General features: G+C 36.2%; 1 protein-coding gene across 4 annotated transcripts in view; it reads left to right on the top strand.

Moving 5' to 3' along the window:
- MICU3 (mitochondrial calcium uptake family member 3) overlaps window positions 1-17924 on the top strand; it is a 111510-nt gene that overhangs the window by 77254 nt on the left and 16332 nt on the right. For 3 of the 4 annotated variants that reach the window (XR_003968193.1, XM_030312228.1, XM_030312230.1), the window contains exons 8-10: window positions 455-493; window positions 11576-11671; window positions 17687-17787. Coding sequence is in view for 3 of the 4 variants with exons in the window: in XM_030312228.1 (XP_030168088.1) it covers window positions 455-493; window positions 11576-11671; window positions 17687-17787 (236 nt within the window). In the remaining variant the exon portion in view is untranslated. The remainder of the gene's footprint in view (window positions 1-454; window positions 494-11575; window positions 11672-17686; window positions 17788-17924) is intronic. The other variant, XM_030312229.1, reaches the window with a different exon arrangement.

Genomic DNA, 17924 nt, shown 5'->3' with positions numbered 1-17924 from the left:
TCTTAGAGAGCTTCATTGACTTGCCTCAGGTCATGGCACTAAAAAGAGCAGAACAAGATTCCACTGCAGGTGTCTCATACCATATCCACTACCATGCTGCCACATCTAGAGTTTTCCCCTAATCCATATGGAATTGCTGAAGCGTCTCAGTAGAACCGTGTACTTCAGAGGAGTGTTTTACTCAAAGCCATAGTTCTGTCAGAAAGTTAAAATGAAGATGGTTGAAATGAGCACAGATTCACTTAATATTTAATTGTATGAAATTTGAAAAACTTTGCTACTCATCTTTAACATTTATCCCACTTGTATTGTGTGTGTGCTCTATATAGAATGTAGCATAATGATTTGCCCTTCCTAATTGATTATTTTGTCGTCTTTTTCTTTTTTTCTTTTGCTATACTTGGGTTCATTCTGAAATGTGACACTTCATTTGGCCCTTTGTGCTCTATGTCAGCGTCTTCAACTTTATGGATACCATTCTCCTACTAATAGTGTATGTACAATACTTTAAATGTTCTTTATGTAAATATCCCTCACCTGTTGTACTTGATGATGTTATTTCTTTGTATCCAGCTATATCTACTATTGAAAATGTTGAGGAATTTATTGAATATAATAAGGTGCGGCCAAGCCAATTTTTTTTATTTCCTTCCTAGATTTATAAGAAGACTAAAATTTACAAAGCAGGTGTATATCTTTAACTTTAGATTAAAATAAGGGAAAGGTGAGTGAACAACTACCAAAAGCTCTGATAGAATAATCAAAATTTTATATTTTTCAGCAGTATTTGAAGAGTTAAATACAAATTATGGAGCAGATTCTCAGGCTATGCTCCTGCAGAACACAGGTATTTTAAGTACTAGATCTCTCCGTCTGATAACAGTCTTTCTCAGTTCTGATAAAGAGGAATATTAATAGATAGACTTTTCTTGAACATCACTATTTCTGTAAAATTTTTCTAAAATCTTGAATGCCTGCCTACGGCCTGTGGTCTGTACAAAAGTCTGGTATGATACTTGACATGTTTACTATATCATGTTATTTCTCGAAGAGGATTACCACTTTCAGACTCTTCTTTTCTTGAAAAAGTTGACAGTTCTGCAAAGGATCTTCCATATATGCTTATGCTCAGTTTTCTTCTCCTTTCCTTCCTCCTGGACACTCAGAGCTTGTTGGTTAGCCCAGCTACTAACAACGGAGCATATAGGCCATGGCCCCTTTTGAATGTAAACATGCACAGTTCATTTAGTTTCCCCAAGGATCCTTAAGTCATTTAGAAGGATCCTTCAGTAAACAAAGTCCCCCTGAGAGAAGCCCCTGAGTTCAGGGTTACTGACTCCGTCTCCTGCTGAAAGTGTTAGAGTTACAGTGTGCAAAGCAGGCGTGCGGTCTCCTGTGTCGGAGACTTAGCCAGAATTCCAAACTATAAAAATTAACTCTGTTCTAGCTTTGAACATACACTGGAGGATGATTCAACATAAAATGAACCCACGGTATCTTGCTTCAGTCACAAGGAATGGACCTAGAATGGGTTGGAGAACAACCCAAGTCCATGGGACCCTTCTGACTACTTGTTTTGACACCTTACAAGTGTTTTAAATTTTTACTACAAAGTTCACTACTTTTTCCATTAAATACAGTTTTCCATTTTCTTGAAAATGTTAATGTTCCTCTGTTAATCATTTCAAAGCTTTGTGAGAATATATAAAATGAAAATCTCACAGGTTATTTTTTTTAAGTTTGTTTATTTATTTTGAAAGAGAGCGAGTGAGAGAGCGGGGAAGGGCCGAGAGAGAGGGAGAGAGAGAGAATCCCAAGCAGGCTCCACACTGTCAGCGCAGAGCCTGCTGCGGGGCTAGAACTCACGAACTGTGGGAACATGACGTGAGCCAAAACCAAGAACCGGACACTTAAACAACTGAGCTACCTAGGTGCCTCCTTTTTTTTTTAAGTTTATTTATTTAAAGCGAATGAGTGAGAGAGTGGGGGGGGGGGGTGCAGACAGGTAAAGAGAGAGGAAAATCTCACAGATTATATGTACTGTGAAACTTAATAAATGTTAATACTTGTGACTTTATTACTTATTTTTCTAATCTCATGTGTCATTGAATGAGCCATTTTTCCAACTGTGGCATTTTATATTTTTCCTTTAAACTCAAATGATTTTCATATAGATGATTTTCAGAGTACTCTTGTCAAAAGGAAATAGATACTAACATAGCTCTAGTTTAAACTGCACATACAAATTGCAATCACTCAGACATTAGTTGAATAATATTGAGAAGTAGATTTAAATTGTCTATTTCATTTTTATTATGCTTGTGTATTTAATAAGAAAGCAAATATATGATTTTCGTCTTATTGTAATATTTTAAAATTTTTTATCACGTATTTTAACTGAAAATATTTTTTCCATCTAATAATATAAAATACATATTTTAAAGTGGTGGAACTTGGTGTCATTTTTATCCAGTCTTATTAAATGGATTACATGACTTTAACTCCCTTAGGTCTTAGTTGGTTATATAAACTGACTTTTTTTTCCCTCTGATAGAGCAGTTTTTGCTCAGAAAGGTGTGATTATTTTCAAAGCAATGCAAGCAAACAAGGAAAATGTGTTTACAATTAGAAAAAAAGGTCAGTTGGCCTGAAAATTTATATCAAATATCATTAATGCAGGTAGTGCACAAATGTATTAGTACGATGTTATAAATTTACTGGCATTTATGTGCTAGTTTCCAAAATTGTACATCAGCTGGAATGCTAAAGTGCACAGTGTGAGTATAGTTCATGGAGCTGAATACCGCCGGAGATCCTACCTTAGGAAGAAGTTCCTTCAGGAAAGGTGCAGGGACCCTCCTAACTTTGACTATAGAGAGATTCTGTGGCCTCTGTAAGAGCCTCTTACAAAATTCAATCACCCTCACAGCAGATTCTGACTGTGTTATGTCAGATTCTTTCTTGCCATCCTATAAGGTTGAGCATACTCCTTTGTATCCAAGAATATAGTTACCTTGTTGCCTTTTCTGTTGCAAACATCTGTGATTCTTTCCGTGTTTCTCATACATTCAGCTGTTGATTATCTGGCCACAGCAATGAAAATAAATGTAAAAAATGCAAAAGAACAAATAGTGCAAAATCAAGTATATTTTACTTTGAAATACCCTATTTGATTTTTAAAAACTTTTTTAAAGATTGTTTTAATTACTCTGATTCCATTGTAGTCAGAAAATGCACCAGTTTTTATACAGTTTTTGACATGACTAGAACAGTGTCTCTGTATTCTCCAATATGGGGTGCAGGGTTGTATTCTATGTAAGATCAAACATGTTAATACGTGTTTTAAACCTCTATCATTATTAATGTTTTTGTCAGCTTGTGTGTCAATTAGTATTTTAAATTATACATTACAACGATAGACCTAATTTCTGCTTGTAATTCTGTTATTTTTAAATTTTATATATTTTGAAGCATTGTTACTGCCTCTCACAAGAATATAGATTTCTTACATCTTCTTAGTTAATTGAATTGTGTCTTTATATACTATCCCCAGATCTCTAGAAATGGGTTTTTTTTGCCTAAAAATCAATATAGTTGTCAAAATAAATATATCACCTCTAGTCTTATTAATATTTTGCATTATTTTCTATTTTTTGAGTTTATTTATTTGTATTTTTGAGAGAGAGAGAGCACAAGCTGGGGGGGGGGGGGGCAGAGAGAGAGAGAGAGAGAGAGGGAGACACAAAATCCGAATCTGAAGCAGGCTCCAGACTCAGCTGTCAGCACAGAGCCCAACGTAGGGTTCGAATTCACAAACTGTGAGATCGTGACCTGAGTCAAAGTCAGACGCTTAACTGACTGAGCCACCCTGGCACCCCATATTTTGTTTCGTTTTCTGTTTTTTCCTGTAGTAATGATGAAGCTTTCCCTTAGTTTTAAAATATATTTTTTAGTTCAGGGATGCCTCAGTCATTTAAGCATCTGGCTCCTGATTTCGGCTCAGGTCATGATGTCACAGTTTGTGGGTTCAAGCCCCGCAGCAGGCTCTGTGCTGACAGCAAGGAACCTGCGTGTGATTCTGTCTCCCTCTCTCTCTGGCCCTCCCCCACTTGCTCCAACTCTCCCTCAAAATAAATAAAAACAAACTTAAAAAAATAATTTAAAAAAATACAATATATTTTTTGGTTCAGAAACTTATGGCAAATAAAATGTAAATATAAAATAAATAATAATAATAAAAATATAACCCACAGATCAGTAAATAAAACATTGCCGTGCCCCCAGACACCCCTTCATAGGTCTTTCCAGTCACAATCCCTCCCCTTCCTCCGTAAGGTAACCACAATCATGACTTTTATGTAAATCACTGCTTTGCCGTGTGGGTTTACCACGTACTTAATGCACCCTCAACAACGTGGTTTAGTTTGACCCATTTTTGTGCCTCGTATGAATGGGATCATATTACAGGAGTTTTTCTGTTTCTGCTTCTTTGACACGACAGATTGTTGGCGTCATCTACACTGGTGCATCCGTCCTAGTTCACTCCCTTTTGTTGCTGTAAGCAGCACTCCTCGAACATTTTTGTTCTCGGGATCCCTTTACGTTGTTGAAAATTATAGAGGACCCAAAAGAGCTTTGGTTTATGTTGGTTGTATCCATACTTGCCATATTAGAAATTAACACCGAAAAGTTTAAAAGTTTTTATTAATCCATTTAAAAATAATAAACATAAACCTTGTTTTAAAGTAACTTTAAAAACGTAGTGAGGAGAGTGGCATTTCACATTCTTCACAAACCTGTGTAGTGTCTGGTCTAAGAGAAGACAGCTGGTTTCTCGTGGCTGCTTCTGCGTTCAGTCTGCTGCAGTCACATTATTTTGGCAACAAATGCTATCATTCGTTTCCCTTGAAGTGACAGGCATGCTTGGTTCAAAAAAATGTCTGCCAGGTACCAGAGTCTGAATAACTGTAGTTTTTCTACCCACTGTTCTTCCAAGCAAAAATGACAGTTCCTAAAAAAAGTGACCAGTCCACCTTGCAACACAAGCCCTTGCACACAGGCTTTTTCTCAAGACAACCGCTGTGCTGGAGAACACAGAAGTGTTTTATGCTCCTGGTTTCATCCCAGTGAATGTTAAAGAGACGTGTGCTCACAGGTGAATTTAAAAAATTGTATTTTATAACTACTAATATGCAAGTGCAGCAGATACATTCACAGCAAATACATTCTTAAGTGAAGTTTTTTTCATGTGAGTATATGGAACCAAAGAATGTCATGACTTTGGTCTTTGGTGCCAGTGCTGTTCTTGTACTAAGGCAGCAAGCAAGCAGGTCTCCCCACCATTGCTTTGGCACCATCAGTCTACACAGCAGCGGAGACAAATAATGTCTCTACGATGCTTGTAAGAAGACGTATCTACTTTGTGTTTTGTCCAGCTTTTTCAGTTATTAGTGAGAAGGTTGGCTGTCATTAATGGAAGCCTAGTACATCTTTTTCAGTCTCTCTCCTTACATTTTGATGTGTCTTTTTTATGTTAAGTTTATTTATTTTTGAGAGAGAGAGAGAGAGAGAGAGAGAGAGAGAGGCAGAGAGAGAGAGGGGGAGAGAGAGCATCCCAAGCAGGCTGTGCGCTGTAAGCGTGGAGTCCAATGTGGGCCTCAAACTCAGAAACCGTAAGGTCATTGTCTGAGCCCAAGTCAAGAGTCAGATGCTTAACTGACTGACCCACCCAGGCGCCCCTGATATGTCTTTTTTAAAAGCATATATTTTATGTATTTTATTGGTTCTTTTTTATGTGGGGTGGTAATTTGTGCTTTTGAAAATTTCAGTCAATTTACAGGATTATTAATTTATTTAGATTTATTTTAGCCATTGCATATACTCTTCTCCTTTCTTACCTTCCTTTTGAATTAACTAAGGTTAATTTTTCCTCTTTATTTTCCTCTATATTAGTTTAAAAGACATTCACTATATTTCCTCTATTTTCACTATTTTTCCTCTTTATTTTCCTATATTAGTTGAGAAGACATTCACTATATTTCCATAAATATCCATAAGTATACTTATGGTAATGAAGTCTTAGATATGCCATATCTTCACCTCTTCCCTAAAAAATAGTCTTAAAGTGCTTTGATATCTCCCATTCCCCTCCTGGCCTGGGCACTTGAACTTGTACGAAGTTTGGGTTTTTGTCATTTTTTTAAATCCTTCAAATTAGGCTTCTTAAATATATACTATCAGTGTTACTTTAGAATTACTTATATATCTGCCATTTATTAATCCCCTTTTTAACCTCATCCCTCCTAAATCTCACAGTCTTAATCTCAGAAAGTTTATCTTCAAGTGAGGGTCTCCCTGGAAATGTTTTTATTTTGCCCTTATTTTTTCCTAATTTTATTGAGATATAATTGACATATAACACTGTATCAGTTTAATGTGTATGACATAATTTGATATATGTATATATTGCAAAGTGATTACCACAATAAGTTTAGTTGACCTCTGTCACTTCAGATTGTTAGAAATTGTTTTCCTTGTGCTGAGAACTACTCTCTTAGCAACTTCCATTATATAGTACAGTGTTATTAACTATAGTCACCATGTTGTACCTTACATCCCCAGGACTTATTTATCTTTATAACTAGAAGTTTACACCTTTTAACCATCTAAACACACACACACACACACACACACACACACACATACATACATACATATATCTGTGCCCTTATTTGGAAAATAACTTTACTAGATCTATTGTTATAGGTTGACATTTATTCTCAGCAAATTATGATATCATTCCAGTTTTCTGGCTGTTTTTATTGAAATTGAAAGTTCAGTTCCAAGTCTAATTATTATTTTGTAGTTAATCTTGTTTTTTCCTTTCTAGCTACTTTTAAAATTGTTTGCCTTTTATATTCTACAATTTGCCTACAGTATATCTTTTTGCCTTTATTTAGCATGAAATGTATTGGGCTTCTCAAATACAGGGATTGTATTTTTTCATCAATTCTTGAATATTCACCGCCAGTATCTCTCTGGATATGGTCTCTTTCCCATTTTCTCTATTACTGGTTTCTGGAACTTTCATAGATACTAATGTTCTCTTCTATGTCTCTTAACTTCTCCTTAATAAGTTGCCATATTTTTTTTCTTTTCATGTTGCGTTCTGTATAACTTATTCACATTATATTCCAGTTCACTAATTTTCTCCTTAGGTATGTATAATATGATACTAAGTTTCAGTGGTTCCATCTTTAATGTCCAGAGGTTTTATTTGGTTCTTTTTTCTGATCAGCCAATTCATTTTCAGTAGTCTGTTCTTACTGGAAAGTCCTTTCAAATACAGCTTTATATTCTTTAAACTTACTAAACTTATTTTGTATTCCATACCTAATAATTTCAGTATCTGAAGTCTGCAGGTTTTGTTCTATGGTTTGTTGTTTCTGCTGGGTCTCACTCACGGTGGTTTATGTTCTTTTGTGTTTAGTAATTTTGTATTTTGAGTATAGATTTGTTGGAATGTGTCTGTGGAGATTCTTTAAGGACTGGGTTAGGGGTGTGTTTTTTCCAGGAGGGGGTGTGTGTGTATGTGTATGTGTGTGTGTGCGGCTGTGGGTTATTCTGTGATACACTGGAGAGAACTGCAGTCCTATGTAACTTTATTTTTTTAAGTTTATTTATTTTTGAGAGAGAGAGAGTGAGAGAGCACAGGAGGGCAGAGAGAGAGGGAGAGAGAATCCCAAGCAGGTTGCACACTGTCAGTGTAGAGCCCTATGCGGGGCTCGAACTCCTAAACCGTGAGATCATGACCTGACCTGAAATCAAGAGTCGGCCGCCTAACTGACTGAGCCACCCAGGTGCCCCAGTCCTATGTAACTTTAAATTACAATTCTTGGATTATAGTTTTTCAGGCCATAGTTGTCATAGTGGCCCAGATTATTTTTTATTTGTTTGCTTTTATTTTTCTGTGCATGTTTTTGAGTATCACTAACAGTAAAGACAATTTACTGTCTGATTCCATGGGCTGCTGCTTTGTTTTTGTTTTTCCAGTTTGCCTAATCTCTAAGTGTAACCTTTCTCAGATCCTAACAGTATATAGGTATTTGCCTATCTGCATGTGGACAACTTTAGGGAGCCATTATTCTGCTTACCACAATGGTATGTTCCCTTCTTGAAATCAGTCATCTTTTTTACTAAATTGTTTTCTCTTCCTTCTGTCTTTCCTTTCTCCCTTCTTTTATTTATTTATTTATTTCCTTCCGCCCTTCCTTCCATCCTTCCTTTTTTTCCTTCTGTCTTAGCCAATTCGTGTTGCTATAACAAAATACCTTAAACCGAGTGGCTTATAAGGCTGATAAAGAACAAACATTTCTCACAATTCTGGAAGCTGGGAAGTTTAAGATGATGTTGCTGACAGATTCAGTGTGGTAGCTGATGAGGGCCTACTTCATGGTTCATAAATAGCACTTTCTCACTGGATCCTCAAGTGGTAGAAGGAGGCTAATGAACTCTCTCAGACCTCTTTTATAAGAGCACTAATCCCATTCATGAAGGCTCTGCCCTAGTGACCTAATCACCTCCCAGAGGCCCCACTTCCTCCTAATACTATCACCTTGGGAGTTAGTATTTCAACATAGGAATTTTCAGACCTTTGCTCCTTCCTTCCTTTTATCCTTTGTATCATTAATGTCATGGAATGCCTTCAGTAGGATGCTACTTTGGCTCATCCAAAAAGACAGAGGAAATTCTTGACCAAACTTCAAAGTTTAAGGAAGTTCTAATAACAGGCTCTAAATTAAGCAAAACAAGATATCAGTCTTAAAAAGTATAGTACATGTGGGATATCATTTTGCCTTTGCCATTCATTTTTGAAGTTCTTCTGAACTATGTCTTCTGTTACCTCTTTTAATAATTTCTACACCTAACAACATTCTAGTAAGGAGGCCTAAAGCTCATATAGTAATCAGACACTGAGAAGACTTCAAGAAGTCTTTGCAAATTTTCCCACATTTACATATCAAAGCATCATGATATCTATTTAAGAACCATCACAGTGCTTAGTGAGTTATATTTGGGCATTTCCCCTCTCAGTCTTTTCTTAGTCTGCATTGCATATATTCTGGTTTTGTATTTGCTTTGCCTTTCTTGCTATTAAAATCATCTAGGCTGATTTTCATTGCTACTTTAAGCTTGTTTTAAATATTGTGTTATATTTTTCTGATATTAAAGTTTTCTACTAGTTTTGCATGTTCTGAAAATCTACCCTCGATTTCATCCCCCAAATTAATCCCTGAGTCATTATCAAAAATTAAATCCTGTCTCCTGAACAAACACACCTATGACTGTGCCAAGAAAATCACTGATGTATTAGCTTTTTCCCCCTCAGTACAAGGAATGACATATTAATATGAGGAATGACAATTAATTCCTGTAAGAATATTGTCCCTTTCCCCAGAAACTCTATATAATCTAAAAGCCTATGGATAAAACAACATATATTGGCAGTTATAGCAATTCAGTTATATATTCTATCATAATTTAATCTTTGGAGCTAAATGTTGAGTGTGAAAGCTTTCTACAGGAGGGACCATTAAGCTCTTATGTTCTTTTTTTTTTTTTTTTAATTTTTTTTTTCAACGTTTATTTATTTTTGGGACAGAGAGAGACAGAGCATGAACGGGGGAGGGGCAGAGAGAGAGGGAGACACAGAATCGGAAACAGGCTCCAGGCTCCGAGCCATCAGCCCAGAGCCCGATGCGGGGCTCGAACTCACGGACCGCGAGATCGTGACCTGGCTGAAGTCGGACGCTTAACCGACTGCGCCACCCAGGCGCCCCTAAGCTGTTATGTTCTAAGTAAGATATTTTTATTGAAAAATATATTATCCTGATAGATAAATATATTATCCTGATAGATAAATATACATTCTTAAAATATTTTAAAATATGGGTAGCAAAAAGAGGAAAATAAAACATATCCCAATCTCATCATTCAGTATGTTTGAATACATTTACATCTTTTCTATGCTCAGAAAGTGTAGAGATCCACATCAGTATAGTCTATCAAACTAATTGTATCCCTTAATATGTTATGAACATCCTTCTGATGTCATCAGTGTTGGTGTGTGTGCATGTGTGTGTGCATGTGCGTGAGCGGCAATGGTGACCAGTGTTGGAAGGAGAGAGGCATGGCTTCACAAAGTGAATCATTCCTGTTACCCTCCAAATAACAGGGTAGTAAGCCTTATTTTCTAGTTTGATAGGTTTAACAATCCCTTTCTTTACCATAACCTTCTCAGTTACAATAAAAAAATGTATCCGTGTTGAAAATATTAAGATAATCTTTGCAGAGTACCTAATCTAGCTAACATTTACTGAGGTTCTACCATACTTATATAAAGACATGGACTTTGTTCTAAATTCAGCTGATTTTACTCGGCTTATAATTGCTTAGTTACATTTTATTTTATTACTAGAGGGGATGATGAGCAGATCCTCTGGTATATTGCTGCATTTACACTGATGGTAATAAGTACCTCTATGTTTATATAAGTGATTTCTGCTACATTATACATTATTATTAACATCTAAGATTCTATTAAAATATGAGCAGTAAGCAGTGTTTTTTTTTCTAATTAATAATAATGAAGTAAAGTTTAGTGTGTTGAAATAATTCCCAAATGCATTATGATTTTATTAGTGGCACCAGACTTTTAAAAATTAACACACACAAAAATAAAAATCATCAGCCGCTCCTAAGTACACCGAGCAGCATTTTCTTCTCACAATAACCAGAATACCAAGCCTGAGCACCTGTGAAATCTTCCCTGATAAACCGTGCCAGAAACTGCGTGTAATTATGTTTGTTTACAGAGACCCACGTTAAGCTTGTAGTTCTGCATTTTCATATGAAGATTAGACTGCATTTCTTACTGTTGGTATCCATCGCCTTCTTCAGTCTAGCCAGTACTGAGATAGAAGATTAGGAAGTCCTTCATCTATTCACAATAGACACAGCTACCAAATCCCTGAGTAACTTTAGGTGGCTTAATGTAAACGGGCATATTTATTTTGTATATGTTTTAGATTAGTTTCAGCTTTGTTCCTCTAAATATGAATGTGGTCATTTTGACTCTTTGATGCACTGACACAATGTACACTAGCCAACAATAACTGATTTTTAAATTAAGTATCATTTTTATAGGTCGCTACAAAATTACCAAAATATTCTCCAAATGAATTCACATAAGGTGTGAATAAAATGCTTATTTCACACTTTCTTAGAAGTTACGCATGTTTCGGTAGGCAGCATGGGGGAGGGCTGGGGAATGCGATTCTTTTTGACAAAGCCACATTGTACGTGGAAATAGTGGTTATATACCATTACACCTTTGAAAAAATACCCCGGGTTTACCAGCAATGTAATATAATACTGTTGTGCGCAGCAGAAAACAAAACAGGTAAGTTAATGTGTTTTCTTTTCAAGGTTGGCTAGAAGAGACTTAAAGTGTATAAATTATCATTCTTTGTGACTGTTCTTTAGATTTCAGATGTACTTCTTAAAACTTCTACAGGTACTTAAGACAGATGCTGAGGAACTGGTCTCCAGAAGCTATTGGGATACACTGAGACGTAATACAAGCCAAGCACTCTTTTCAGACCTCGCAGAGGTACAATTAAACCTCAAGCAGGACGTTGTACTATTTGCCGTTTTGTAAATCTGGTCTTCATTTCATTTCAGAGTTACAATGATGAAACCAGCAATAATTTTATATTTTCCCTTTTCTCCAGTAAAGCAATAATTCCCGTGTCCGAACGGTATGTTCGAATATGTCCTCTGTGCTGGCAGTGGCTGCAAAGCCACCTATAGTGGTCTATATTAAATCAACTTGTGACCTTCCAACTTAATTAAAAAGAAATATTGCTATTTTTAACTTAAGGCTCACTTTCAGGAAATTTGAAAGTACTATTTTATTGTTTCACTGAATCTTTTAACCTTATAATTTGCAATGTTATATGAAGGCTGAAACTTTTAACTTGGTAGAAGATAGCTAATGCTTTAGCGTATGGTAGATTTCAATATTAAATTTCCTAATATTAGCGTGTAGCTTACCAAGGGGGATAGGGGAGGTATGCTAGGAGAAGTCAGTCAAGGAAGGGAGGGCTATTTTAACTTGACACTGTTTAGGATTGCCAGTGCATGGAAAATTAAAAAGCGGACTGACGATTATTCGTTATTGTTCTTGAATTCCCTAGAGACATGCACCTTATTGCTGCACTCAGGTGGGGTGCTCCCACCACCGACTCATTATGCTGCTGTTATTAGGGATTTTTCATTTGTTTTGTTTTGTTAGCGATTTGTCATTTTTAAAGATGGGCTATGTCTTTTACATTAAACACTATTTTATATTTTCTATTAATTTTTAAGAACTTTATTAGAAATGGCTGTCAGTCTTACCACAAAGAACTTTTCAGTAAATACTGAGGTATATTTTTCATTATTTTTCTCTTTAAAGTTAGCTTCTCATTTCTTTTTCTAACTTTGACTTTTTTTTTTACATTTTTTAATGTTTATTTATTAAACAGAGAGAGCGAGACAGAGTGTGAGTTGGGGAGGGACAGAGAGGGAGGGAGACACAGAATCTGAAGCAGGTTCCACACTCTGAGTTGTCAGCACAGAGCCCAACGTGGGGCTTGAACTCACGGACTGCGAGATCATGACCTGAGCCAAAGTCGGATGCCCAACCGACTGAGCCACCCAGGCAGCCCTAAACTTTGACTTAAAAATTACACCTAAAAATCTGAAGACGCGAACAGGAATCCAGGTGTGACTTCTGTTACCCATATACAGTGTTACCCTGTTGGCACCCCTAGGCTAGGCAAACACTTGGCAATATTAGTTTTGTCAATTGTGCTCAATTTTAAAATACAAAAACATAAATAAAGCATTTTCCCTTTCTCCAATTTACCTCTGATATGTAAATATGATGTAATTATGACCAGTAACTAACCCTTTAAAATTGCCTTTTAATTTGAACCATTTTTAAGGCATAAAGTGGTCATTGATGTTCCATTTACAGGTATGTTAGAAGTACTTACTTCTGTAATCATTTGTGCAGGCACGTGGTAGTAAATGCCTGAAATAAGAGCAACTGGGGACATGAGCCCTGGAGTCCTACAGCCCAACTGGGACCTAGCTTCAAACTAACAGTCGTGTCCCTGCTCTCTTTCCATCGGAGACTGTCCACCTCTCAGCCTCCAGCCTGTCTTTAATCTAAGAAATTCCCACAGTTGGACACAATCTGCTAATTCGATGTTGAATTTAATCCAGATCTGGGGAGGTTTAATATCAGAAGACCAGTCAGCTCTTACATATACTCAAAGATTATATGTATGCATAAGACCTTTTGAAGATGTTTTTCACTCGTCAGAGGTGTGCTGGAGCTAGATTTTATGGCTTCCTAGAGCTAATTCTGCACATCTCTTCCCAATTCAACATTCCATGGCATCCTGTTGGTCCTTGAAAGTGGCCACGATAGAGGAATTAATACCATAGAAATTGGCCAACACTACAAATCGGGGTTGTTGGGTTTTTTTTTCCTAAAGAGCTTGTGTACAAGCACACTATTGGCTATGATCAACCTACACTTCATTCATAAGATGCTAGATTATTTAATGAATTGATTCAAACATCATGAAAGTAGATCGGATAGAAGAAAGAAGAAAACAAAACTTATATTGTCTTCTAAAGTAAAATAATTATTTGGGGATTATCTCTGTTACTACCGTCCCACATGAGAGAGGATAATTGAGAATTAACTGTAGTTAAGTTACAGCTCATCGTAATTCCTTATCGGTTCCTACTGATGCCAGTGTACATCAAATTGTTTATAGTATCAGTATTTCAGAATTCACATTAGTTTGAAAGAAAGCTTAGAAATCTGTTTGATACGCCACCCTTGGATAGAGTTTGATAAGATTATTATACCACTGTAATCAATAAAAATATGTTGAAAGATATTTTAAAAATTTGGAATATTTGACATTTTTAATTCCATGCAAATGTATTAATTTATTTTATTTTTGATGAAATCTTTTAAAGTAATTTTTAAGCCCCAAAAGATAAGGGTCTTTCATAAATGGCCATAGGGTTCTTTTGTGGCTTTTTCTTGCTTTGTTATGAAAACACCTGAATTCATTTTATTTTAACAACGAGCACAAGAATCAAAGGGATAAAGTCTCTATTTTGTCCCAACTCCCCTGTGATGTAAGTTACATAACACTGCCAGGATACTAAGGGCACTGGTATGGTTTTCAATGACTCCCAACAGTGCTCTGTTTCATTGAACGGGGGGAGAAAAGTTTTCACCATTTCCATTTTCTATTTTTTTTTCTCTAATGTCAAACTGTTACTTATGCCTCTGTGGGTCTGGATTATCTGGATAAGTGCAACCTAAGTCTAATAAGATTTTGATGATGAAAGACTGTAAACAAAGATCTGCTCTGTTCAGTGGGCATGAGAAAAGCTGGAAGAATGAGGTCATTATTTAAAACCTGTGTAAAACAAAGCCATCTCATTTCACTGTGTCAGGTCTTGAGGTAGAGGACATCACAGCACTAAAGGAAAACATTTCATGAGGGTGTTATCAGAGTTCACTAACTTTTGGTGTTCTCATTTGAAGGCTTTTTTTTTCAGGTCTATATAACATATATGGGCAGTTTCAGTTAACAAAAGAAGTAAGAATGCACCATGTAAAACTTTTTTTGCCTTAAGCTTCAACATTATCATCTTTTCTGTCTCGTCTAGTCCTTTTTCAACTTCTTGAAATATATTGATTTGGCAAAAATAAACAATAGCCAACATTTGTTGAGCATTTACAGTATGCCAGTTATAGTGCTAAATGATTTACATGTGTTACCTGAGCCTCACAACACTTCAAGGTAGGTACTGTTATTATTCCTGAGGGTAATAATGTCCTCAGAGAGGTTAACTTCCCAAGGTCACCTAACTAAGCGGTTGAAATTCAGGATCCGAAGCCAGAAATCTGACACTTGAGCTCACCCTCTTCTGTGCTCACCACACCACTGCTTATTTGTGAAGTAAGCAGCTTTTTCTAGAACACCATGGCCCCTCTTTTTACCCACTTTATACCTCCCCCACATTCCCTTCCTCTAGCTTCTAGATGAATCCCCCCCCCCCCCGTTCTTCATGCTGACTTCTGATTGGATAGAGCTTCCACTTGATGCTCCATTTAGTCATGCCTTCTCAAATATTTCCTCCCCCTGCTTCCTTAAGCTGTTCCATGCATAATGATGGATTAGACTTGATGATACACAATCACAAAAGAATGTTTATAATTAACATGAGAAATCTCTTTTTTCCCAAAGGTCTTAATGCTTTACACCAGAGCAGCTTATGACTGCCAATAATAACACTTGTATACTTGACTTACATTCATATCCTAATTTTATCCTTACATTCATTGTCATAGGTAGGTTTGTGCCTCTTGTATAGGTAAGGAAGCTAAAGGTCAAGAGATCCATAAACTCAGATCTTCTGATTTTAAATCCTGTCCTTATGGCAGTCTGCCTCCTCCACCTAAAGCCACTGGTGGAAGTAATAGTGCCTTTTGAGTGCCTTTTGGAAATTATACTTGTCTGCGATCAGTAGGGAGTTCTGAAAGGCTGGCACCACTCATATTCCTCAACATCCATCATCTGCTTGTTCAGTAAGGTATATTTAAAAGATAGTATGGGACACCTGGCTTCCAGGCTGTGGTGTTTTCTCCCTGGCGATCAGATCTTCAAAGAAGTTGGATATATTACAGGAAACTTCTAAGTTATTCCAACTCCTGAAAATCCTGGGAGTTGTCAGCAAACTAAGAAGCAGTAGAGATCTTTCAAACCAGTTAAAGGAGGTTATATGCTAGGGATTACCTAGGAAAATCCAAGCTAAATAAATATAAATAAGACCTATAGTCTTACTAAAGAATTTCACCAATCTGAGATCATTTAAAGTGGAAGATACCTTACATGTTGGAGTTTTTAAGAAAGACCTGAGTAATCACCGTAGCAAAGAGACCACTTTAGAAAAACAGGGATTAAAAGAAGGCGTGTGGGAGGGAAAAGACAAATCACGAGATGTAGTCTCTATAACATTGAACTAGTCATTAGTAGTTAATAATAGTTGGTCTAGGGAGAAGGGAAATAAAGATCCAACAAATATTATGAAGGATAAAATTGCTGTCTTCATGAAAGATTGGGAAGAGAACTATAAAGAATCAAAGGATTACCAAAAGTTAATGTGTGGAAGATGGGTAAGATGAGACATTTTGTCAGGGAACACAGCTCACAACTTACTCCTTTGTAGAGAAGTATATGCTATTTCTTCTGTTTTCTATAAAATGCCGACAGAATTCTCACCAAGAAGTAATATTTCAGATATGTACTTTTAGATGGATATTTATGACTGTGGTTTTTTTTTTAATACAGAAAATAGTAGTTCTTATTTGACCTCTTATTTTTCTTACATTCTCCAAGATAATATATGGGAGAGTTCCGGTCATTTGAATTTTAATTTTTATACCTGAGTTTATAAGATAGGTATAAGTTATTGGCCAAGTGAGGAAGGAAGGAGAGAAGAGAAGGAAGAGAAAAGAATCAAAGGGGAGAGAGGGGGAAAAAAAGGAAAATTGATATCACTACATTAAAGGAAAGGACTGTTTTCATAGGCCAGTAAACTTTATAAGGACTAGAATTACGTGATTTTAAGAACACGCTTGTTGGAAATTGCAGGAAAAAGTCCTCTGGAATTAATTTCTTATCCATTCAAAAAATAATGTAAGACTTTTAAACAAAATTATAGATGGTGTAATTTCCAAAGTAATAGTTTCAAAATATAGTATCTTCAATTTATTTTTTTTATTTTATTTTAATTTTTTTTCAACGTTTATTTATTTTTGAGACAGAGAGAGACAGAGCATGAAGGGGGGAGGGGCAGAGAGAGAGGGAGACACAGAATCGGAAACAGGCTCCAGGCTCCGAGCCATCAGCCCAGAGCCTGACGCGGGGCTCGAACTCACGGACCGCGAGATCGTGACCTGGCTGAAGTCGGACGCTTAACCAACTGCGCCACCCAGGCGCCCCTTCAATTTAAAGTATCATAAATGTGGAATACAAAAGGAAAATGTGATGCTTAAAGGAATCTATTTTGTGAAGCTTCTGACAGTTCTTTTGTCAGCCCCATGTTTCGTACATCTGAAGAATTTACCTCCTTTGACATCTTTAAAAAACATTGATTTTTTGGGTTGACTAGGAAAATCCAAACTAAATGACTTATATAGTGAGAAAACATTTAGGTGATTAGTAAAGGATTTCAGCTATCTTAGATAATTTAAAATACAGATAACCTATATGTATACTTTGAGTTTGAAAACTCCTTAAAATATAATCCTAATCTTTAAAATTTTTTGAGGATAAAGATCAATTTCAGTCATATTTCTGTTTTCAAATATTGAACTTCATTTTGCCTATAATGGCATTTATTAATGCACCCTTATGCTTTTCATTCTAATGTTAATGTTTGTATGTTCTTGGTATTTATATGGTGATAAAATTCTTTGAGGGATGTTGGGTATCCCTACTCTGTTTATTGCAGCTAACCTTTAAATTGTGATTTTTTTAAGCGTGCTGATGACATTACAAGTTTGGTAACAGATACTACACTTCTTGTGCACTTTTTTGGAAAGAAAGGAAAAGCTGAGCTCAACTTTGAAGATTTTTATAGGTGAGCTTACCTTTATATTTGTATTGAAAAATGTTAACATGCTGAAGTCAGAAAGGTCTCTAGGAACGATCTGGTGCAGAAATACTCACCTCTTGGCTGCTTTCATCTTAACTGAATATATCTGTATAACAAATACG

The sequence above is a fragment of the Lynx canadensis genome, chromosome B1, assembly GCF_007474595.2.
Source record: "Lynx canadensis isolate LIC74 chromosome B1, mLynCan4.pri.v2, whole genome shotgun sequence".
NCBI lineage: Eukaryota > Metazoa > Chordata > Mammalia > Carnivora > Felidae > Lynx > Lynx canadensis.
The sequence above is the reverse complement of the archived record's forward strand: the minus strand, read 5'-3'. Positions and strand labels throughout refer to the sequence as shown.